General features: G+C 47.7%; 1 protein-coding gene across 5 annotated transcripts in view; it reads left to right on the top strand.

The window, feature by feature from the left end:
* SAMD4A (sterile alpha motif domain containing 4A) overlaps nt 1–24229 on the top strand; it is a 206657-nt gene that overhangs the window by 160810 nt on the left and 21618 nt on the right. For all 5 annotated transcript variants that reach the window (XR_010405190.1, XM_064571082.1, XM_045900898.3 and 2 more), the window contains 5 exons: nt 5114–5223; nt 7422–7508; nt 14645–14978; nt 17259–17344; nt 22136–22254. Coding sequence is in view for 4 of the 5 variants with exons in the window: in XM_064571082.1 (XP_064427152.1) it covers nt 5114–5223; nt 7422–7508; nt 14645–14978; nt 17259–17344; nt 22136–22254 (736 nt within the window). In the remaining variant the exon portion in view is untranslated. The remainder of the gene's footprint in view (nt 1–5113; nt 5224–7421; nt 7509–14644; nt 14979–17258; nt 17345–22135; nt 22255–24229) is intronic.

A 24229-nucleotide genomic window follows, 5' to 3' on the forward strand; every position in this document is an offset into this window, starting at 1 on the left:
TCAAACTGTCCCTCCCGAGACCCACACAGACTCCCCATCAACGTGAACCCCTCCTGGAGGCCACCACTGACGGTTCCCAGGATTGAGGAGTGCACTCTCAGCTCCCAGGAATCAGACACCAAGGCGCGTCTTTCTTTTGCTCGGAGGCCTGGAGACAGGCTTCCGTAAAATGGTACCGTTCCTAGACTCCTGCTTTGTTTTTGAAAGGAATCTTTGCCCTCGCATTTCAACGCTGAAGAGTTCATCTCTTCTTGCCCCTCAGTTGGTTTCCTCTTCTCTCCCTCAAAGACCAAGGATGCACTTGTATCTTGGGAAGAGACAGAGCGTTGTCTGAGAGTAGCCCGGCTCTCTGTGGTGAATGGAAGTTGCTGTTCTGTCTGCAGGTACCAGGACCACCACAGGTGAAGCTTCTTGTGGAAGCCAAGGCTGTTCATGTCTCTCTCTTCCAGGGACGCCTTACTCCCTGCCCTTGCAAGGCTTCCCACATTGGGCCCTTCTGCAGTATCGGATCCGTCTTTCACTCTTGTGGAGCCTCTCTGTTTGCGAGGCAGGTGCCACATGGCCTGTTGAATAGTATAGGCAGCCATTCCAGCGGCAAATATTTGAAAAAAGCAACTCAAATTCTAATTGGAGCCCAGCTTCTGTGTGAGCTGTTGTATGTGCCACAAAGCCTCTCTCTGGCTGGTTTGCCCAAACTCTAAAAGGGAAATAGAAATCAAAATAATTGGAAATTGATCCCAGTGGTAAAGATCAGCAGCTAAACACAGAGCATATGAAAGATGAGTGTATAGAAAGATAAACCACTGTGGACTGCAGCAAGATCTAGAAGAAGGCTCATGAAGGATGGACACTGTGTACAGGGACCCATCATCTGCACATGGATGGTGGTGCTTTCTCCCAGAAACCTCATACCCTTCAGCTTTCTCTTCCCAATTTTCTTCATGGGCTTCTCTTCCCACACCTTCCCCTAAATGCCTCATGCTCCTAGGGCTCTATCTTGGCTCACCCCTGTTCTCACTCCATGCTCTTTCCCTGAGTGATCTCACCCACTTCCATGGCTTAAAGCCACTACCATGCGCTGCTGACAAGTTCTCCTGCTCAGACCTCTCTTCAGAGATCTTGTCCGGTTGACTTCTCCAGCTAGATGGCTCAAAGGCAGTGATACTCCACTGACATGAAGTGGAGCTCACCATCTCTCCCTTGTCACCCCAAACCTGCGGCTCCCCTGTACTTTCTGTCTTAACCAAGCTTGAATCAGAAGAACCACCAGTCTCACTCTTACTCCCTATTCTTCCCTGGTCTTCAAATACTACCCATGTATATCCTTTTTCTCGCCACTGCCCTTCCAAGCCATCTCCAAGGGCTTCAGTTCATCTCCTGGCCTCCCCTCCCACATCCTCCAGTCCAGCCTTTACACTGACAGCCATCATCTTTCTAACATCCTCATCTGATTGTGCCTTTGCTGCTCAGATTTCAACAGCTCCGCATCACCCAAAGACGAGGTCTGTCCTCTTTGTTTCATCATTACAGATCTCAATCTTCGCACCCCTGCCTAGGTGCCCCACCTTGTTACTAGCCATTCTCTAACACTCACCCAAGTGTTTGCTTGGCCCCAGATGCTCTCTTGGCTTGGTGCTTTGCTAATATGCTGTTCCTGCTTCCGCAGAGGCTTCCTCAGTATGGTCTGCCCAGTGATTCCAAGGCTGCCGCCACTGTGAAGCTATCCCTCACTCCCCAAGGGAAACCAAAATGCTCATTGTTCTGTGCCCACTTAGAACGTGGAGTTGACCTAGCACTTGTCCTGCAACTATTATAAATGTATTGTGTGAGTCAGCCATTCTGGATGAAAAGTTCCTTGATGGTAGGGACATGCATGGCCCCCAGAGTAAGCATTCAACAAACGTTGAGTGGGCAAATATCAGGATGCCCACACGTGACAAGGAAGTCAACCCAGCATATAGCAAAAGCATCTTAATCTTTCTCACACTGCATAAGAGAATGACTTTCTAGTCTGGAACCTCCGTTGGCAAGTCCATCCGAAGCAGCCCAGTTGAGGCTAAATAGCTGTGTGCCACCAGAGGTGGGCAGCCAGGAGGCATGCATGCCGCCAGTCACGTATCAGTTCCTTCAAGAAACACCCCTGCTTGTCTTTTCTTTCAAACATAGCCACAGATCTGCAGGATGAAGAAACAATGTCTGAGGTTATGCGAGGTGGTCCTCAGCTTTGCATCCAACCCTGTGGCACTTGGACCATGGGAAAAGATCTGAACTTTTAGTTAGACTTCATCTCTGGGTAGCACCTTAACAGAATCTAGCATCCCAGTCATCGGAATTCCTGGCTTGGGAGGAGTGAAATGGTGCAGGTGCTCACTTCTCTGGTTTGTTTCCCTTTTAAGGGAGTTTTGTTTTAATCCCTGGCAAAGGAAGGTGCCTTATCTCCAGCCAGGGGGTAAAAGTAGGCTATGTTCTTAAGAACTGGGATTTGCTCTTCTTTGTTCATGTTTGAGGAAGGAGAGCCCTTTCAGCTTGCAGCACCGAGCAAAGCTCGGAGATACTTGCTGTACAAGCAGAGAACATGTGCCTGCCTTGGGGAAAAATGGCCAAGAGGAGCTTACATCGCCCAGGAACACATCTAGAAATAGCTTCTCGGGAAGGCCTACTCACCGTGTTGTGAAGTTGTGTAGGAACCTTTTGTAGGAAAACAACTCCCAGTGGCCCACATTTTCACTATATGGGTGAGGCAGGCTCTTTCATCCCTCTAACAGGAATTCTGGTTGTCCAGATCTTTTCTAGAAAGGAGCTAGTACTGACTGGACTACTAGTCTCACTGAGCCAAGATTTGCACCCCACTCTCCCCAACTCTTAAAACACCATATTGTCCTCTTGGCTTATAAAATACCCATTTACAACATGATTTAGTAGCTCAGGATTCTGTTTTATCGTGAGTGGCTTTTACATGATGAAACTGTAGGGCACTGGTGAAAAGTCTGGCCCATGAGATGCTCCGTACTCTCTGTGACAAATTGTGCCCAAGTGTGCTGTGGGGTTGTCCAGACTTCACCGAACCATGATCCACTGAGTTTTCCGAGCAGCAACTTGGGACTTTTCAAAGATGTGAGTAGTCAACATGAAACCTGGTGCCAAAGCATTAACAAGTCACTGGCCCCAAAGCCAGAGCTGTAGTTTTTGCTGCTCACTCTGCAGAAAGATTAGCATTGTTTCAACAACAAAACGTGGTGGAGAATAAAGTCTGGTAAAATGGGTGCAGGATGTCACAGGAGGGAAAGCGCCAGAGCCTGAGCTGGAAGGTCCCGGACTCTGTGCAACCGCAGTTTGAGTCAAGGAGGACATAAGTGGTTGATACTATGTGCCTGGGGAAGCCTTTTCTCTTTGTGGTTCCTGATGGTCCCAGAGGGACTCTCTGCTTGTCATGGTAGAACGAAGGGCCTCAAAGCACAGAATCAAGTGATCTCTTGCCTGAGATGACTGAGTTTGGTCTTCAAATGGCATTGGATAGCCAATTCTATTTCTTTAGAGGTTCCCCTTCTTCAGCCTTCACAATACTGCAGATCAAGAGGTAAACTCACCAGGCCCACCCTCCCCTTGTAATCTTCGAATTTCAGGAGATCATTGAATACCCACATTCCATAAGCCTAGGTTGGGTTCCCCGGGGAGGCCGGGCCTGATTTCAGAGTAGGCCAGGTTTCTTTCATCAATCCCAGTTAACTACTTTAAAAATTGAATATTGGAAGTTTCCCACTTATTCTGGAGTGTTTGTCAGTGCCTCAGAATAAAGCACTTGGTGCAACAGACAGTATCTTGTAGTCAACATGGTTAGTAATGGATAATACTTTGTAGGAAACATGAGTAACATTTATCCAGTGCTTCAACATTTCAAAGTACTTTGAAGTCATTGTTTATCCAGCCCTACCATTGATGGGCTGTTTGGTCCTCATCTCACAAGAAGTTACTACAAGGCAGGAAAAGGCCAGGAGTTGGGAGGCCTGGTTCTAGTCCCCATTTTACCACATACTTGCTCCGTGACTTAGACAATGACTTAACTTTGCCATCTGTAAAATGAGCGAAGGGTCAGGGAAGGTGATTCTAGAGAATTCTCAAAGATCTTATTAGCTCAAAAACTCTGAATTAAAAGAGCAGGGGCAAGTGCTTTGTTTTGGTTGAACTTAGCAAGGTGATAGTTTTCATGGATTTTGATATAGTTACTATTTAATTTTCCCAACTCTAGAATCCAAAATGTGGGCTTATTTCAGATATGCTTTGGAAATTCTATTATCCTATGATCTAGCCAATCTTTGGGCCTTTCCAGTCCTGGTATATTTGTGGTTGCTATTCAAGGAAAAGGTCTGAGACACATCCAGACACATTCCATAGCCTGGAGAAATGGTCAGCGGGGGCACAAACACACACACACACACACACACACTGGAGTGATAGTTTTGGAGTCTAGGATGCCCTTATTTTCCCGCTGGGGCATAGGAAAGCAGAAGGAGGATTAGGCTAAGAATGACAGCAACTCCACCCATGGACTTCCACGGTTGCCTGGGTGAGCTCTTCCTGTGGAAGTGGCAGAAAGAGCATGTGGAGAGCTACACTGAACCTAGAAGGAAATCTTGGAGATGAAGACTCATCATATGTAGTTTTAACATTCTAAGTCAGTTCTTTCCAAATCAGTAATGAAGTAGTCTGGCCAAAGCAGTGGTTCCTTGCCATGTTTTCAGTCATGAACCCCTTTGAGAACCTTATGGAAGCTATGGTGACTTCTGTCCAGAAAACTACTCATATATCCACAAATTGGGGTATAATTCTAGGGAATTCCTATATGCCCTGCAGCCCATGGACCCCAAGTTTGCAACCCCTAGTCTAAAGTAGAATAAGGGAGCCTGACAGTGGGAATGTCAGGGCTAGACCAAGACTTTGAAGTCCATAATTTGCTGCCAAAATGGAATTGAACAACTAGTAACATAAAGGGTTTTTTTCTTCTTTTTTCCCCCTCTGACCATCACCCTCCTTTTCTTCTCTATTCCCACATCTTTTGTCATCTCTTGTTCCCGTTCAATTTCTCTCCCCATCTCTTGCACATCTTGCACCACAGATGTTCCGGCCTGGTTAAAAAGCCTCCGCCTGCACAAGTATGCTGCGCTTTTCTCCCAGATGACCTACGAGGAAATGATGGCCCTCACTGAGTGCCAGCTGGAGGCTCAGGTAAGTGCTGCCGGTGACCATCCCCTGAGAAGGTGCCCCAGGTGGAACCTGAAGTTCCCGCCCAAGACAGACCTTGTTTGGACCCATACCTATCCCCACCCAGTAGCTTGCCTTGTTCTACGACCTGCTAGGTGCTGGCCAGCATTACATGGTGAGTAAGGCTGGGTTCTTGTCTTCAGCGTCCAGTAGGAGGCGGGGGACCAGCACATAACTGCAAGGCAAATACAGCTCAGGAGAAAGAGTATTATGAAAAAGGTTATAAGTTCAAGGTGGAATGGCCTAGAAGGAACATTTGACCAAGGCCTCAAAGAGTCTGTGTTCCAGCCTTTGCTTTCCCTGCCCCCTCCCTCCATCTGTCCGACTAAGGGTGGTTTGGACAATGCCAGATTGGTTGTTTGTTGTCCAGTCCGGTTACAAATCAGCTAACTTCTAGTAGTTAGTGGGTAGAAGCACCAGGTCATGCCTCAGACCTTCCCCAACACTTTTCCAAAAACGTGTTCAGATTGGACTTAGTTGAGACTGGAGTAAGTTGTGCAAAACACTTTTTCTTCTAACTGCCTTGCATAACACGGGACCGTCACAGAGAATGGGATAACCCCAGGTCTCAGGTTTCATTTCCCTTCTGGGTGCCATCAAAGAACAAAGTTCCCCCTTCCTTCTCAGGCGTCTTTCCCCAAGGCTAGGCCAGTCAACAGACCCCCCAAAACCAAACATGTTTCCTACCATGCTGTGCTCGAGTAACTAGATCTGACCAATGTGTTTGTTTCTCTTGTTTAAAATGCCATTTGCAAAATAAATAAAATAAAAAAATAAAATGCCATTTGCATGTTTCAAATTGACCTCAATTTCCTTTGAGCAACAATTTAAAAGAATTAATGGTCTGAACAGGCTAATAGTATTTCCCTTGCAGGAAGAGGAGATTGTACCATTTGGGGCAGTACTGCCCTGGACTCAAAGCTCCCAGCAGGTGCTGGTTTCCCACTGCACCTTCAGTTAATTAACCTCTGCAGGCCTGGCTGAACACAAGTATTGAGATGCAAGACAAAGCCCAAAGTCACTGCACATTCTCGGAGAATGAAAAGCACTAATTTCAACTTCCTAACACTTCTCCCACCACTTTTTGGATCTCGATTGCCCCTTGAGATCCCAGGGATTGATGGAACTACTTCTAAGAGCATTTTTTGTGTTTGAGTCCGAGTTGAGGGGAAAAAAAATCTAAGCCCTCAGTTATTTGACTTGGGAAAAAACAAGACATAATTGACAGAGAAGGCAAAGCCAGAGGCCAGAACAAACTTTTCAGAGTAATTTAATTCACTTGAACCCAAAGTCAAGGCTAAACAGAAATCTGCCCCCAGCACTTCATCTTAGAGAGTGAGTTCAGTTGTCCCTTGAGTGTTAATATCTCTGAAGGAGATGTCTCTGGTGTTCCCATCTTTTCCTCCTGTAAGAGGAATTCTATGAATTGCTGCAAGAAGTCACCAGAAGCTTGTCTTAGAGACCTGACTTAAGAAAGGACCTCCTTTTTGGAACTTTGCAGTATCTCTAGTCAACAAGCATTGACCTAAATCCTTGGGCTCACCATTGCACAGTTAAACCAAAATCCACAGCCGTAACTGTGAATTCTAATCGTTTAGCTCAAGTGATGACTGAATTGAGTTTTAGGTTCTTTTATATTCTGGTTTTCCTTATGGAGACCAAAGATGACCTGCAAACTGCCCAAAACGGCCCTGTGTTGTTTGGCACCCGGTGAAAACCATATCAGACTTCAGAGATGGGAAAACCTAGGAAAGGTTGGAGAAAACAATGAAGCTCTGTATGGGATTGGAACCTTCAAGCAACCTGGGTGGGACTGAAATGACAATATGGAGAAAGAGGGATGTATGACTTTAAAATGATCATTTAAGACTGTGAAGAAATTTCATGCTGGGTGGGTAATTTGCTGTTCTAGCTCTGTCTCTCTCTCTTTTCTCTCCTAAAGGTCACAGCCAAAGTACACAGGTAAATGTATAGCCAGATGTAGTCAGAACATTTAGTAAGGAGAGGTTTATGACAGAGGGGACTGAAGAGAGAGACAAATGGATATTTACTAGTCCACAAACATAGGAACCAAGAAGACAGTAAAGTACTAAATAGCCTCCAGGAGTCTCTAAACTGATTCTTAAAAATATGTTTTTAAATTAACTTTTATTTAATTACAGAATGTTACCAAAGGTGCAAGACACAAAATTGTCATCAGTATTCAGAAGCTCAAAGAAAGACAAAACCTCCTGAAGTCTTTGGAAAGGGTGAGTGATCACCAGGGGAGGGCAAATCTCTGCCACCATGATGGGAAAAGTCTCAGCTGAAGGTGTCATTGGCAGACCTTATAGAGTGTTCCGCCTTGTTTCCTTACCAAAGGCAGAAAAAAATGAAAGGATTTTGAAGTGAAAGTTTCCTGGTTATCCACACTTCTATGGAACCTGACCACTGACATATACTTACTGCCTGGGTCCAGGCAGCCTGTGACTGGCCATCCCAGTAGACTCCAGCTTCAATAGAGGGAATCAGAATCATTTGGCTGATAAGCCCTTATCAGCTGCTACTGTCCCTTTTTTTCGCTGCCTAAACAGGTTCTCTTCCTATCCTTGTATCCAGACATTGCCCTCATACTGGTATCATTTTGGGGACTTGGTAACTTCATGATTTCATCTAAGGTACAGAGGAGAGCAAGCCTCGTTCCTGTGCTGCCTCTGCCCCAAGCTGGGATTCTTGTGCAAGCACTGCTGTTGGGAGGTGGTTGGGATTGGTGGGCCGGAAGCTCCGTGGGCACATGCTCCCTGCACAGCCTAAGTGGTCATGTCGTCCAGTAATCCCAGGGTGCCTTTGGAAGGGAACAGAGTATGGAGCTAGGCGGGCCTAACACAAGTTGTGTGAGCATGTCAACATTTTAGTGCAATGAGAGTTTTTCTTTGCTGATTTATAAAGATGTGTGTATATAATTTTACATAGAATATATAAAGTTACATTTAATGCATATCACATAAAATATCAAGTAATATATATAGAATATGCATATATAACTTTATAAGGAAGGTGGCTTTGAAAGCCTTGGGATCGACAGATGGGTAGAGGCTACTCATGTGGCACATCCGTGCTCAAAGGCCCGCCCTTAATTAAAGTGAATCCCAAATGACAAACGACCTATCCAACTGAACCCAAGGCTGTTGTTCTTAATTCTGTTTTATTTACCAAGCAGTTTGTCTGACAGTGATTATTGCCATCTTTAACATAAGAACCCATTCTCTTTTGGGGACTATGCAAAAGGCCAGTTTTCGCCTCTGTTAGAAAGCTCGGGAAGTGTTCTCCCTAAGGACTAGATTGCTGAGTGTTATGGTGAAAGAGTGATCGTCCCCCTTTATCTCTGGAGCATCCTTCAGGAACTCCCAGGAACTTTGTCACTGAGGAAACGCACCGACCCGAGAGACAGAGATGGAACTACTGTTAGCTCTACTCCCCGTGGCCTTGGGCCAACTCAGTGTGGAAACATAAGGGCAGCAAGGTGTCACAGGTGCCTGGACGTGTCACTGACTTTCTCTCTGGCCTTTGAGGAGTCCATTGCCATTTCGCGCCTCGAATAGTATTAATTCCACAAAAACACCTTCTGCCCGGCTCACTGGAATGGGAATTGTTAAAAAGAGGACAAAAGTAATACAAAATCTGAGGGCAGCTAATGGCCAAGAAAAGAGCAGTAATGAGTTTATTTTGGCATCTTTGGGGAAGAAAGCTTGTGTCTCTCCCAGACCGGCACCGTGAGCTTGCTTCAGAACACCTGAGCTCCGACACCTGTGTGGTCCTCCCTTCAGGAGCTGATGGCCTGGGGGTGGGGAGCCTCAACAGCCCCTGAGGACTCAGCCCCTTGGCTCTGTTCTCTCTCCTCTGGGACCCAGGGCCCTCCTGCTCTTGGAGGGAGGGATTTGTCCCTACTGTGTTACCACTTAGGCCACCAGCCACACACTCACACCAGCCCTTTCTGTGGCCTTCCCAGGGGTCCCGAGCTGATTATGCTGTTGCAGATGCTGTCATCAGGCCCCTGCCTACAGCATTCTTACCTCACATAGAACCCAGAGATTTCTAAGGAGATAGCTGGGACCCCGCCCATGGCTAGTTCATAATCAGTAGTTGCTGCAGGTAAGCTCTAGGTCCAGAGCTCTTCCACTCACTCACTGAATACGTACTAAGCAGCTGCCTTGGACTAGATTTACCCCCATCCACTGGAGACTCACCGTGAGTAATACAGAAATACCTGGTTCCTGCCTTTGGGGAGCTCGGATGTGCATTGTGACACAGACATGTCGCACAGACACAGCGGTGCCCTCTCAATCCCCTGTGATCAGCGCCATCACCGAGGCAGGTGGGGGGATCTTCCTGGGATGAGACACAGCGCTCTGCAGGTGTGAGGAGGGGGGAGAGCATGGAGGGGCCAGCACGGGCTGGAGACTCCGTAGGAGCCTAGAGCCAGCCTTGGCGGGCCCTTGAGCTAAGGTGGGGGCCGTGAGGGTGGAGAGGGACAAGAGAGGTCATTTAGCGGAAGTCCAGGCATCGACCCAGGTGCCGTGCCATTTGGGAACAGAAAATATAGGAGGAGCTGCCAGGGTGGGAGAAGTGGAGTTTAGCTGGACAGATTGTCTGAGGTGCCTATGAGACACTGCAGCGGAAAAGGCAAGTTAGTGGCCACAAGGACGATGCTAGAGTCCACAGGGTTTGAAAGACTCACTGTGGGTCATCTGTGTGGAAATGGCGGTTGGTTCCCCAGAAGTGTGTGTTGAGTGGTAAGAGCTGAGAACAGACCCCGAGGAGCACCAGAAGATGGAGGGACCAAACAACGCCAGAGGCTGAACCACCCCGAGGGTCAGAGAGAGTGTTTGAAGGAGGGAATCCCATCAGGGGCCGCGAATGTGTCCCATACAATAAGGACTCAACACCGCCCCCTGGAATCGGCCACCAGAGGTCACTGGTAGCCACGGTGAGGAGGGTCGCCAGGAGAATGGAGGGACAGAAAGAAAACCCATGAACCAGGGAGTGTGAATGGGTGAGAAGGCCATCAGGGAAGGAAGTGTGGAGACTTCTCAAGATGTCTGGTGGAAAAGGAAAAGAGAAGATTAGAATGGTCACTGGGACAGACTTTTCAACACTGATCTTTAATACTGAAAATGTTTCCACATGCTTTTATTCTTTTTTTTTTTTTTTTTTTTTTTTTTAAGTATTTATTTGACAGAGACACAGCGAGAACAGGAACACAAGCAGGGGGAGTGGGAGAGGGAGAAGCAGGCTTCCCGCCGAACAGGGAGCCCAATGTGGGGCTCAGTCCCAGCACCTGGGGATCATGACCTGAGCTGAAAGCAGGTGCTTAACCAACCAGGGAAGGCCAGGGACCCCTTCACTGTCCTTTTTGCAACTAACTCCCAAACTGTGAAGCTGGACCCTTCCTTGGGAAGCTGGCATAGAGAAAGGACACACACACACACACACACACACACACACTGTGTTCCCACAGCTCCCAGTCCTGGCAGCCTGCTCACACTGTATGGGACCCAGGAATGGTAAGCATCTTAGGGCAAGGATTCTGCTGTATTCATTTTAGGTCTTGGCTCCCTGTAGGGCTCAGTTGGGGTCTGGTGAATGAAAGGTGGCAAGGGAGTGGATTTAAGTCAATGCAGGCATGCCGTCTACTGCATGAGAAGTCCAGTTGTGCCCATGCAGGGGGAAGGTGGGGCCACGAACAGTGTCTAAGTGCTGGGACACTGGCTGCCCGAGTCCTGTCTTCCAGATGATTTGCCCCTTGCTGCCATTACATGCCCTGTGAAGGTTCCAAACCAGTCTTCCTCTAAGACCTAAGAAAGCCAGGCAAGCGGTTGGTCAGCAAGTAGCTCCTTTTCCTGCATGTGGGCCCTGAGTTGTGCCACCCAAGCTGAGTGCTTCTTGGTACCTGCTCTGCCATGAGCTACTAGACTTGGCCCATTAGTGACCGGACAGCTTCGTTTTTGCCTCTTTGTGTTTATAAGGTAGGATTATATTTATGGTCTGAAGGATCAATACAGACTTGGGTTGGTTCCCTATTTTTGTCAACATGGAGAATTAATTCCCACAACCAGTTGAGGACACTGGAGTGAGTCCCACTCGGGCCATTTTCTAGCTTCCTTCTCAACCTGGGCACTCAATGTTGAGTTCTAGAATTGATTTTGAAGAGTTGGATATGTAACCCCATGGAGCCTGGCCTAAAGCACATTGTTAACTTGCTGGTAGCCAAGCGTTTTCTTTGAGACACTGGCTTGAAGGCTGGGGGGGGAAACAAAACAAAACTCTTCATGATTCCTGATAAGATAAAGAAAGTGTCTGTCATTACTCATTAGGTTTATGGTTTCCTTTCTGGGGTGGCTGTCTCCAGTGGAATAAAATAAGATTTGAACTTGGGGCAAGTGTATGTTTCCTATTTCAAGGAGTTCAGCTCTTAGCATAACCAAAATCTCCTTCCTCCCTCACTGAGTAACTACAGAAGTCTTATGGCATGTGACAGGAGCGGGCGAGGGTTGCTTGGTGGCAGTTGACAAAATGTCATGAGCATGCATTTGCTCACCTCAGTGGTCACTGTCACATGGGATAGCGTGGCAGGGAGGCATGTGATCTCCCAAATAGGCCGGTCAGCTCTGCCTACTCAGCCTCACTCTGAGGAAGCTTCATCCCTTCTCTCTCATTTCCTTTTCCCCCGCCTCAGTCAGGGGCTGGACAAGATCAGAACCTCCCACCACCACCCACTTACCAGGTGCCGGTGAGGCAGTTGGCCAGAAGTGGAGGACTTTGAGGCAGGGGTCCCCCAGTTGGCACATAGTTGAGTTGGGAAAGACAACAGGTGCTCTCCTGGGGTGGGCCAGCTAGCTTACCTCCATACACCCTGCCCAGGTAGATCACCACATCCAAAGTCAAGGAATCATTCACACGCCGTCCCCTAGACTCTGGAAGAGGCTGGTCCAGTCCAGGCAGCAGGAAAACTGGCAATGATCAGGAGCACCCCCCGACTCCCACATCAGGCTTGCCAGCACAGGCAGTGACCTAGTCTCACCTCTGCCATATCCACCAGGTGTAGAAGGAAGGCGGTAGACTCTAAAACCCTCCTCTTTAAAAGAAAAATAGACTCTCTCCTCTAAAATAGGCTGGAAAGTAGCCCTGAGCAGGACTGAGACAATTCTGATGGCTACTTAGCATTTCACTGTCCTCAATAACCCTGGGTGCCCACTTGGCTAAGCTTCTGCGTCCAAACTCCTGCGCAAAGCAGGTTCCCGCCAATGACGGGGCCGGGCTCTTGGTGGTCTGCTGCCCAGAATTGAAATGTTGCCTGTCCAAGGCTGCCATCCTCAGGTTTCCTTTTTCTAATTGATTGATTGGAAAGTCGGGTGTAGACGTGATCGTGTTCCGTGGGCTTGTGTTCCTTGACACCATCAAGCAATTTTTCTTGGTAAGAGAGGATCCCAGGAATGGACTGGTACTCATGCTTCAAGCTTTTATAATGATGTCCTTGCTATTCTGGGCTCTCGGAAGATTAAGTACTTCATTAGTAATCAAGGCCCCGATTGTCAGTGTCCTTCGTGGGTCCCACGGAGAGGTTTGCTGCAGAAGCACCAGGACAGCACCAGGGCAGAGGGCCGGGCTGCTCACCATGCCCAAAAGACTCCCAGGCCCTGATCCCCGGCCCCAAGCCTCGGAGCCTGTTCTGTGCCTCCGTGAGCATCTGGTGCACAGATAAATGTCAATCAGAATCCACTTTCACTCTTTTTCTAATACATAATGGCCAGTATGTCAAACTGTAGGTGCAGAAGGACCCAATTTTATTATACAACATATAAAGCCATTCATATATTATAGACAACTTCAGTTGATCCTTGAACAAATGGGGTAGAGGGGCACCCGCCCTGTGCGGTTGAAAATCCATGTATAACTTTGACTTGCCCAAAACTTAACTACTAATAGCCTACTGTTGACTGGAAGCTTTACTGATAACCTGAAGAGTGGATTAACACATATTGTGTGTTGATTGTGTTATAGTCTGTATTCTTATAATAAAGTAAGCTAAAAATAGAAAATGTTAAGAAAATCATGAGAGAAAATAAATTTATAATACTGTACTATATTTATAGAAAAAAAATCCTCAGGTAAGTGGACACACAGTTCAAACCCATGTTGTTCAAGGGTCAGCTGTATCATATAGATTATACATATTTCTCTCCAGAATGATTCTTTGAACACATGTCACTCCCCTGCTCAAAACCTTCCCTGATGTCCCGTCTCATTTAGAAAAACTTCCAGCATCCATGCCTCCACGCTCAGGCCCCGGGAGCAACCTGGACCTGATTTCCCACCCTCCCCCCTCACCACCCTGCTCCACGTCAGGCCTCCTTGTTCTTCCTCACACACTCCAGGCGTGCCCCACCTCACAGCCTTTGCCCTTACCGTGCCCTTTGCATGGATCACACTTGCCCAGAATCCTCATGCCCGCATCCATTTGGGTTCCCTTTCCAACGTCCACCCCTCAGAGAGCCTTCCCTCACAGCCACCTGGCCTGCACCTCAGTCCCTAGCACACGGTATGTTCATCTCAGGGTAGGATGTAAACTCCCCAAGGGAACCATAAAGGCTGTTCCCACGGTTCCGCCTTGCCTGGCACGGTGCCTGGCTCCTCAGGGCCCTGGCCACAAACCTAGTAACTTAACAAAGACGCACAGGACACCATAACTGACACCAACCTGCAGCTTTACAAATATTAACATCCTTAACAACCACCCAATGAGGCAGATACGGCTGTTATCCGTGTGTTCTACACAGAGAAACTGACGCACAGAGAGGTTAAGTCATTTACCCGAGGTCATACAGCCGTGTCCGAATTTGAACCCCAGCATCTGCCCTAGAGTCTGTATTCTTCACCACTGCCCCGTTGATGCCTGTGTTGGGGGCTGAGTGAAGGTGTGAATGAGCAGCAGGTTCCTTCATGCACAACAACTCGTACACAGGACAGGAAGTTACCACGAGACCCAGCTTTGTTATATAGCTTCTAAAGTGTGTGCCTGTCAACTGTATAACGCTTTTTATAGAAATTCACTGAAGAAGCCAGGAAAGGAAATGTACAAAATCATTCTAGTGATCACCTCTAGGTGGTGGGATTTGCAGGTGATGTATAATTTCCCCACTATGCCTATCTGTATTTTCCAAGTTTTCTGCCCGGGCTAATAATAGAATGATAAAATTAAAGTGATTGCCTTTCCAAAGAATGTTGTGATGAAGGGGCCAGCAGCTGTGCGTCCTGTCTAGGAACGACTTGGGGCAGGGGAATCGAGGCATCAAGGCAGGCCACCCCTGTTGCTGCTAACAGAGGTCTTCTCCCTCTGACCATCCAGGACATCATCGAGGGGGGCAACCTGCGCATCCCACTCCAGGAACTGCACCAGATGATCCTGACTCCTATCAAGGCCTACAGCTCCCCGAGCACCACCCCCGAGGCTCGCCGCCGGGAGCCCCAGGCTCCGCACCCGCCCTCACTGATGGGCCCTGAGGGCCAGAGCCCCGACTGCAAAGACAGTGCCTCGGCCGCCGGGGCCACAGCCACCACCTCGGCTGGGGCCAGCGGCGGGCTGCAGCCACACCAGCTGAGTAGCTGTGATGGGGAGCTGGCCGTCGCCCCCCTGCCGGAGGGGGATCTCCCCGGGCAGTTCACACGTGTCATGGGGAAAGGTAGAGCCTGATTCTCACACCTCCCCCCTTTTCTTCGCTCACCACCACTAACCAGAGCTCCGGGTTCCTGAGGAGCTTCCCCTGAGTGCTGGATAAACCTGTCTGGGTAGATGCCATTAGCCCATTTACAGATGAGGAGAGTGAGGCTCAGAAGTCACCTGAACTCCGATCCCTCTAATCCCCAAAGGCCTCCTCCTTAACCCTGTCCCCTTTCTCTCCCACTCCCTCAGACCAGGGCTTGCTGGGCCCTCCTAGTAGAGTGAGTGCTCGGTGGGCTTCGGGCCTGTGGGCGGAAGTCGGCCCTTACTGCAGACAGCGCCTGGAAGGCACCATGGCCGGGCCGAGTGCCTGTCTGGAGGGCAGGATAGAATTCTCATGTGGTCCTTTAGGTGAGAGCACTCTTTCCACCTGGACTGCCCTGTGTCTCCCCCATGAGTGGCACAGTGATTACGTGATTATCCTTGAAAAGTCCAATGCTAGAATAATTTGTGCTCGAATGGAGTGTTTCACAAGAAAGTGTGATTGTGTTAAAAAATGCAGTGAATGCCCGTACTTTTCCTTTGGGAAGGAGAAACATTTTTTTTTTTTTATCATCCAATCATTTTAAAGAACCAAGTTTTTACCAAAAGAAATGGACACCTGAGTCTTACAGGTGCAGTGAGAAATGCCCTGTGTGTACACGTCCTAAAAAAGACTTCCATCCATAGAAATCTGGCTCAGAGGAGATGACTTGTAACATCCCTTTGAGCAGAGATGCCAGTAGCTTGATGGCCAGGGTGGGTCCTTGGTCTCCCCCCACTCACCTCTGAGCCCTCTCCACCCCCTGACCTCCCACCCCTGAGTGGGCTCTTAGCTGTGTGGGATTACAACGGATGACCCTGTGGGAGTGCATGTCTGAGTGTGATCCATGATGGGCTCAGTCCTCAGGAGACCCAAGCTCCTCTGGCATGGCTTCTTTTTAAACTTTAGCTACTTTCAAACAAATTATAAAATCAATTCATGCTCAACATAAAAAATCAAAACTAAACAAAATGATGGAAGTAAAAAATAACCTGTCCGCCAAGCACCACCATCTTCCTCCCCACAGGTGACCTCTCTAAACAGGTTTGGACTGTCCCTTCAGAAACTTCCTAATAGTCATATACAAGCACATGAGTATCCTTTTTACACACAAACAGGTGTTGTTTACATGTTTTTCTGCAGCTTGTTTTTTCTACATTGTATACTTTTAATATTTCTATCAATACAATATCACTACCCAATTTCTTTTTTCAAGGTTGCATGCCATTCCACTGTATGCTTAAAGCATAATTCGACAGGGCCCCAGTGAATTGACATGGAGGTGTTTTTCGAGCTTTTGTCAATACAAACAATGCTATACTGGGAGTCTCTGTGCAAAGAGAGAGTATAAATGGAATTCTGCAACAGACTGGTTAATGCAGGATTAGGGGGAGAAAGGAATCGTGATGCCCAGGTTTCAAGCATGGTCTACTTGAGTGCAAGGCATTTTCTCTTCTAATTGACATCTTCTGTCCAACCACCTCCACCATGGCCTTCTAAACACCCCCATCAAGATCAGAGCATCAGAGCCTCCAGGACGAGAGAAGCATGGGCCATGCTAGCGTGGCCGTGGGAAGGCCAGTGGGTGTGTGTGCTCTGCCCGCAGACTGATCCTGCTTTGTCTTTATTACTTCAGTTACTGGAGTGTGTGGGTGGACCTACGTGTGTATAAGTGTGTTATCACTTTGAGAAAATAACCTCCAGTGACTGAGTAGCAGGCTTCCTGCTCATGTGCGTGCCCACACACCTCATGTCCTAAAAGATGTTCCAGAGCCTCATGCCTCCAAACGAGGTGCACAGTTCATTCATTAAATTATGGAGACTGCCCTCTGATAACATTGATGGTCTTTGATGCCTTTGAACTCCCTTCTCAAAAGGAGCCTATTTCAGAGATAGGGCTCAGGACATGGCCGCATTCTTCTTCTCCTAGAGTGTCTGTCTCGGGCTGGATTGCAGAAGGCTTAATATAGAATGGTATGCCTGGAATTAACTGAAGGGGCTTCTCGAGGCGAGGGCTCCCGTGGTGACCAAGCCTTTGACTTCAGTGGAATGAGGAGTCTCCTGGCCTTTTTTGTGAACCTTACGTAAAGGCACAGGCACACGTATCTCAAAATATTGGTCCTGAAAGGAAACCAGGGGCAGATCTCAGAGGTTAGAATGGGTATACATGTTTCTAATTCATCTTTTCTTTCTTTCTTTTTTTTTTTTTTCAATTCACAGTGTGCACACAGCTCTTGGTCTCCAGACCTGATGAGGAAAATATAAGTTCCTATTTACAGCTCATAGACAAGTGTCTAATTCATGAGGTGAGTAGTAATGGGTTTCACAAAACTGTTTTTCTCATTGCTTAGAAATGGTTCTCAGAGTTTACATGATGTGATCATTTGGGTCTCCAACAACTTGTTTTTGAAGAGTAGACAGGCATTAATAATAGCTCAGGCAGAACTCAGCTATGATGGCATCAAACCTAAGCACAGCCTGTAATACTTTGGTGTCTAGAGAATCATCGAGACTGAGCTCTAATGTGAGGGTCAATGCCTGAGAGAAACTTCTGGCTCTAGAAGAATCTGAGTGACCAAGCCTGAGCTGGTGAATGTCCAGCCCTGCCACCTTGCCTTGGCAGGTTTTCGAGTCTTTATAAAATTTTCTGTAAACATTTTGCCTTTTGGCTCAGGGAAACTTGAGGGAGGGTTGGAGAGTGTGCAAAAGAAGTAAGTGTTTGTGTTCCATGTGGTTTGATTTGTGATTTTTATAGGAATTATGTTGAGCCACATATCCTTTTGAAGAAGGACTGAGGCAGGCTGGAGCTGTGCCCCATTAGACTCCGTGTGAGCACGGTCTCCCTGACGGAGCGGGGCAGGTCCTGGGTGCAGCTGGCTGGGGCAGCCACCTGCCCTGAGGTGCATGGGAGGACAGAAGGTTGTGCCTCAGACCCAAGACCCCAGTGGCTTCTTGGGAGCACCCCTTCCGAAGAGTTACAGAGACAAGAGTCACAGTGTAGGCTTTAAAGAAGCTTAACAATGCAGAAGTCATTTTGTGGGATTTTAAAGCTAGACTAAGATGGTAAAGGCCCCCAAGTCTGCTCACCTTTGCTGGGTTGGCCTCCAGAGTGCCAGAAGGGCAGTGGGCCCCAGTGAAGGGAGACACCCAGCGCAGAGGTCTGGCCCCCTCACCCACCACCCCACTCACGCTGTCCCCACCCGCCAGTTGCCACACAGGCACATCTGTCCAAGGCCAGTTCACTGGGCCCTCCACCCTTCCATGGTCTGACTACCCACCGCTCACAAGCATGGTCTCCTTCTGGGTTTCCTTCCCAGTCACTGCCCCACAATCCCCTAAACTCTCCTTTTTGCTGTTCCCTCTCAGCAGTGCAAATTCTCGTGTGTCCCTCTCCCCAACCCCCAACTCACCCTTCGCTGTTTTCAATCCTGACACTGCACGTGTTTCAGCCAGCGAAAAGCACCAGGAAGAAGAGAAGGCAAGGACACATTAAAGAATTTTAGAACTCGTTCATTCCATGGATCTTTATTAAGCGTCTAGGCCCTGTCCCTGGCTAGGTAGCTTATGGTGTGAGGGCGGTGGGGAAGACTAAAGGAAACCAGGTGATCACACACGTGAGGATAAGGCTGTGCTGGCAGCCCACGGAGCCCAGATGAGGAGCAAGGCCACCAAACCCAGAACCGGAAATGGCTTTTCCCTAGAGGAACTGCCTCCCAAGCTGGGCCCAAAAGGCAAGCTGGAGTCTTGGTGGTGTGCTCGCTTCGGCAGCACATATACTAAAATTGGAGTCTTGGTGGTAAAGAACTCACTGCATAAGGGGGTGGGAGTGCTCCAGGCAGAGAGAACAGTGTTTGGAGGGCTCTGTGTCCGATTGCAGTAGAGGGGCCTCTGGCTGATGAGAGTCCTAGGCAGAAAGGGGCTCATGCCATGTCTGCTTGACTAAATTCATGTCAGGAAGAAGGGGCCTGCACTCTGCCTTGGAAGGGAAAATGTTGTGCAAGACCTTTTATTATTATTTTAGTTCAAGAAAGAGGAAATGTGTCTGACTAATTTTCCACAGGCTCAGGTTATTCTATGTGGGCAGCAGACACCCTCTCTGTGAGGCTCCATTTAGGCACAGCAGTCTCTATCCTGGCTGAATTTCACCTGGGCTCCATGAAACAGGACTCCCTTTCACAACCCAAATATGCCATTCCTTAGCTGACTGGATGGCAGGGGGTTGACCAAACCTAGACACCTTCCTTCCTCCCCAGGGACAAAGGGACCAACTCCCTAGAGTAACAGAAGGGGGGACAGGAAAGTTCTGGATTTCATCTCCTGGATTATAATCCCTGGCATCTTGCCTCCTCGCCATCTTAAGGAGGCTCTGTGGAGATGAGCTCTTGCCCCTTTATGAGCCCTTTAATCCAGCCATGAAGGCTGTAGGGTGCATCCTAGCCATTTTCCTCCAGACAGACTCATTGGATTGGCCCTGACAGGGACAGAGGACTCAGAATAGGCTGACTGGCTGTGTCAGTCTGTAGTATGGAAGCTTCCTTCCCCTCCAGTCCCTGAGAAAGCTGCTACCAGCCCAACCCAGAGCTGCCAGTGGAATGGCTGACATGAGGGGTCAGCCAATCCCAGCTGGTAGCAGAGCTTCCACAGTGGAGGGCTACTTTGCAGATACACACAGAGACTAGCTTTTGGAAATCCCTCATTGCCAGCCATGACCTAGGGCCTCTCCAGGCCTCCCAGCCGCAGCCTCCAGGACTGAGAAGTGGCCACCACACTCACTCAGCATGGCTAAGGGGCTTAATCCTATCTGCAGCCTGGGACGAAATGAGCCTGCTGCCCAGTATTGAGTGAATGAGCTCACTTCTCTGGGTGGTGGTGGGGTATAAACACTTCCATCTTCTTGGATGTTCTTGGCCATACGGGAGATGTCATGTATGAACTGGTGTCCTTTGGAAGCACTTTGAATGAATGTCTATAAAGTGAGCCATTTCCTCTTTTGTCACTTGGAAACTCAGGCCAGCTGTCCTTCAGGCTGGCTCCAGACGAGCTTGATATTGTAGTTTTGAGTCATTTGTTGGGGCTAAAGGTGATTGTTGGAATGCCAAATGTGACAAACACTCATATACTACCACCAAAGGGCTGGTCTGTGCGACCACAAAAACCTGGGTTGAGATATGAGCCGCAGTTATTGAACCGTTACTAAGAGCCAGGCATGTCCTAAGTATTCTCGTGCATTTCATGTGTTATCTCATTTAACCCTTACGACATCTCTTGGAGGAAGATAATAGTCTCCCTTTAGAAGGTTTTTAGAAGGAACTGAGTGTCAGGTAAAGGAACTTGCATAAGGATGTGAAGGGATTCAAGCCCTGCCCATATCCATCCAGAGCCTCCGACCAACTGGGCTAGACTCTCCTCCCCAAGTCATCTAGATCAGTGCCCCTGTATCCTGTGTTCTCACTCAGACTTTGGCAGAAGCAGCCAGTCAAAAGCAGACTCTATCTGTCCCTTTCTTTATTCATCCAGCAGAAATGCTTGCCTTTCAGTCTTTCAGAGGCATTCGTGTATAATTGGACACTCACCAAGCATTGCCAACAAATGAGAAGGGACCACAAAGTAGAACCATGTCCTCACCTTGTAACCATGAGACCACCCCACCATGTACCTTGTGCATTGTCTGTACCTCTTTAAGGAGGCATGGAGTCCCTTGGTTGGGCAGTCCTCCTTGATGAATATCCTTAAAGGCGTCTGGCTAAGGTCATCTAGGAGGAAGGGGTTTGCAAGTCAGTAATTTTTTCACAATATAACTAACATCTTTTTGCTTTTGTTCACATAGCTCTCCTGTGTTTAGGTCCTTAAAGATTAAATGTCATTGGGAGAAAATTAAACTGTCATGTTTTCTCTGTTTAAGGAATCTGTTTCCTTTATGGGAAAGAGCCATATAGTCTGTTACTCTAAGTAATAGTTTATTGCTACTTAAAGGATTTCATGTCTTATTGACAAAACTATATGGGTATGTTATCTCCATCACTGTTACTGCTGATCAGTCAAATCTGCGGGCCCTCCCACAGCTTGTGGACCTTGGTTTTAGGCACCTGATAGGGCATTCCTATATTGCATGGAGGGTCCTCAAACCATCTAGAACGCCACATGTCCATGTTCCATTTGCAACGGAATTATAGGGCACTTGCTGCAAACATCCTCTAGACTCCTGTCCAGATGTATTAAAAGGGACCTGGGAATCTGCATTTAATAGTCTTCTTGAGGGATTCTGTATCACAGATTTGAGCATCTCTGCCTTGGGGACTCATAACCCCTGTAAAGTCCTTCCCCGGGCTTCCGTGTACACGAAAGAACATGTGATGTAGATTACAGTGTGTTACGAAGCAGGCAAAACACCCCTCAATGCCAATTTTACTGAAAAAGATTTGAAAAGGTATCAGATCTACTTGTTTTCCTAAACTTTAGGCAAAGTTTAGGTCCGGATTGGTGCACTGGGGTTTTTGTAGGGAACGGGGCCCCTTAACTGGAGATTTCTCAGCAAAGCCCCATGCCCTACAGAAAACCCAGGGTACCAATCCTGACCTATAGTATAGTATAGTGTAGTGTAGTATAGCAGAGACTATACTCCATTTTTTGAAAGCCTGCAGACCACTCCAGGGTGACCACGTGCCATCAAGCAGATTGATTTTTGGAGTGGTTTAGCATTTCCATTGATTACGAAAATGCAGGGGGGCCTGCAAAAGCCAGAATATTCAACGATCCATTTTTGCAATTCATTCCTGGTTAATCTAGAGAGTCCAGAGTAGAGTCAGGAAGAAGGGGAAGGTGAGTACGGATCTGCCAGAAATGCAACCAAAAACCAGCGTTGTCAAAAGCTTAATGCACGTACTTTCCCAGGCACCTCCAATGTCAAAGAACTTCAATTGTCGGTACAGGTGGCTCCCAAGTGAAACTGACTGCTGTTTGGACCAGGTGGGAAGCAGGTGAAGAAAAGGCAGCTGCAGAGACTCTGATGTCCGCCCCCCCCCCCCCCATTAACTGCATGTTCCTCCCTCTAATGCCAGGCTGCGCCACCCATTAAAAAGTCCTGTTTGTTTTTGCAGGCATTTACAGAGACTCAGAAAAAAAGATTGTTGTCATGGAAACAGCAGGTGCAGAAGCTCTTTCGGTCTTTCCCTCGGAAAACCCTTCTAGACATATCAGGATATCGACAGCAAAGAAAGTATGTTGGGATTTCATTCTTCTTAATGCACGGTGGTTCCCTGGTGCACCGCGGCCTGCCTGGGTTCCTGGGCAGGACTGTGGCGGGGCACCATTCCTTGTCCACAAGGATGCCCTGTGGGGAGTTCCAGATCACACTCCTTAAACAGATGGAGTCAGGAAAACGCTATAGAGAGAAAACGTTCCCAGAAAAAGAACTGCACATGATCTTTTGTAACGCATTTTACATGATCAAAATGATGGCATTAGTCCAGATGGGCATCAAGGGGAGATGGGTATGATTGAAAGAATGCCCGCAAAACACTTCGTGGTTTGTCCACAAAAGGGGGCCCTGAAGGGACAAAAATGGGTTGTTCTAGCAGCACCTTACGAGGTAGTGTCATTTCTTTCTCCCTTCTCGCTGCAGACTAGCTAATTATAGTCGGTGGCAGGGTGAAGAGCCCAGTGCTGGTCTATTTTGGTCTGAGCTGCAATCTCAGAGTGGAGCAGCACCATTCTTGAGTTTTCATAGTACTTCAGCTTCTTGGATGCGGTTAAAAATAAGCCTCGTTGTACTTTAGAACCCATTACTTTAATCTGGTTTTAAATGGAGGAATCCAATTGCATATTAAAGGTGAATTACAGCGACAATCCAGGGGAGGAATTTAGGGGGGCTGTGGGGTGAAGCCTTCAGCAGTGACAGGCAGTTGGGGGGTGACAAAAGAATGATGGTACAAACACCATGAAAAATCAACTTTCCGTTTTACATTTTTAAACATGAGCAGATAAATAATTTTTTCACCTGCACCTGGGAAGTTCTGAATTCACTTCTCAATGCACATATAGAAGCTCTGTGTTGTTAACAATTTTAGCATTTATTTGCAGGAGTGTGCCTTAAAACACCACTGTTTTATATCATTTGAGGGAGATAAGGATAGTTGGGATTTATGAAAAGTTTTCATTAAAGATTAATGGAAAATTTGAAGTGTTATCACCTTCCAGCATATATAATACTGTTATTTATTAAACAAACATTTAGCACTTCCTGTGTGCCAAGTGGTATCCAAGTATTTTAGGAATATTAATACATTTAATCCTTGCAACAACCATATGAGGTAGAGTTGCTATTATTAACTCCAATTTACAGAGGAGTTGGTAGGCAGTGGGTATCCAGGATTTGGACCAGGCGGGCCAGCACCAGCTGCAGAGTCAGTGATCTTAATGCACTACACATGCCAGGCAGCTCTCATGGTCTCCAGCTGATGCACAGAAAACACAATCAGGCAGAGCGGCACTCTGTACGACAGCTCCCTGGCTCCACGCTCTCTGGGGTTGCCTTCCCTGGGGAGATGGGCTGGACCATCTGTGCACCCTGAGGATCCCGGGGGCCCAGGTGAAAGGCAAGGCAGGTTCATAGGCCTCCTGCCCTAGGGACTGCCCTCTTCCCAGGCTCACTCTCTCTTCTTGTAAGGGCAGCCATACATCTCTCAAGTGAGAGGACGAGGTTCCAGACCCCTCTTGCAACACCAGGACCTCAGGAAGCACATTCGAAGAGGAAGAAGGAATTTAGAGGATAAAGAGAAAGAACTTTTAAGCTCTTTGCTTCTCCCAGAAGTGTCATCCCCTGCCTCTGTCGGCTCTGCTTTGTCCTTGGTCCATATCAGAGTCCCCATTAAACTTGACCTCTCTAGAGTGTTATTAACTAACGTGTGTATTGGGCTACCCAAGGCTTGCCATATTGGAATCTTGATGGACCTGTTTTTATTGATTAGATAAGAATGAATTCAATCTTCAGTTGTGGATGTTCAACTGGAAGTTGCTAAACTCTAGGAAAATCATTTGTTCTCCTAAGTATTACCTCTGGGACCTTTTTATGCTATTAATTTGCTTTGAAGGCTTGTTTCTCCCATAATGCAAAGGTAACTGCAGCCCAGCCCCTGCTTGAATTATCACAAATACCAAATTAATTGGTTCTTATTAATCAGCCTCTTCGCGCA

The sequence above is a fragment of the Mirounga angustirostris genome, unplaced genomic scaffold, assembly GCF_029215605.1.
Source record: "Mirounga angustirostris isolate CCGP_5_RB_7025 unplaced genomic scaffold, mMirAng1.0.hap1 SCAF_9, whole genome shotgun sequence".
Lineage (NCBI taxonomy): Eukaryota > Metazoa > Chordata > Mammalia > Carnivora > Phocidae > Mirounga > Mirounga angustirostris.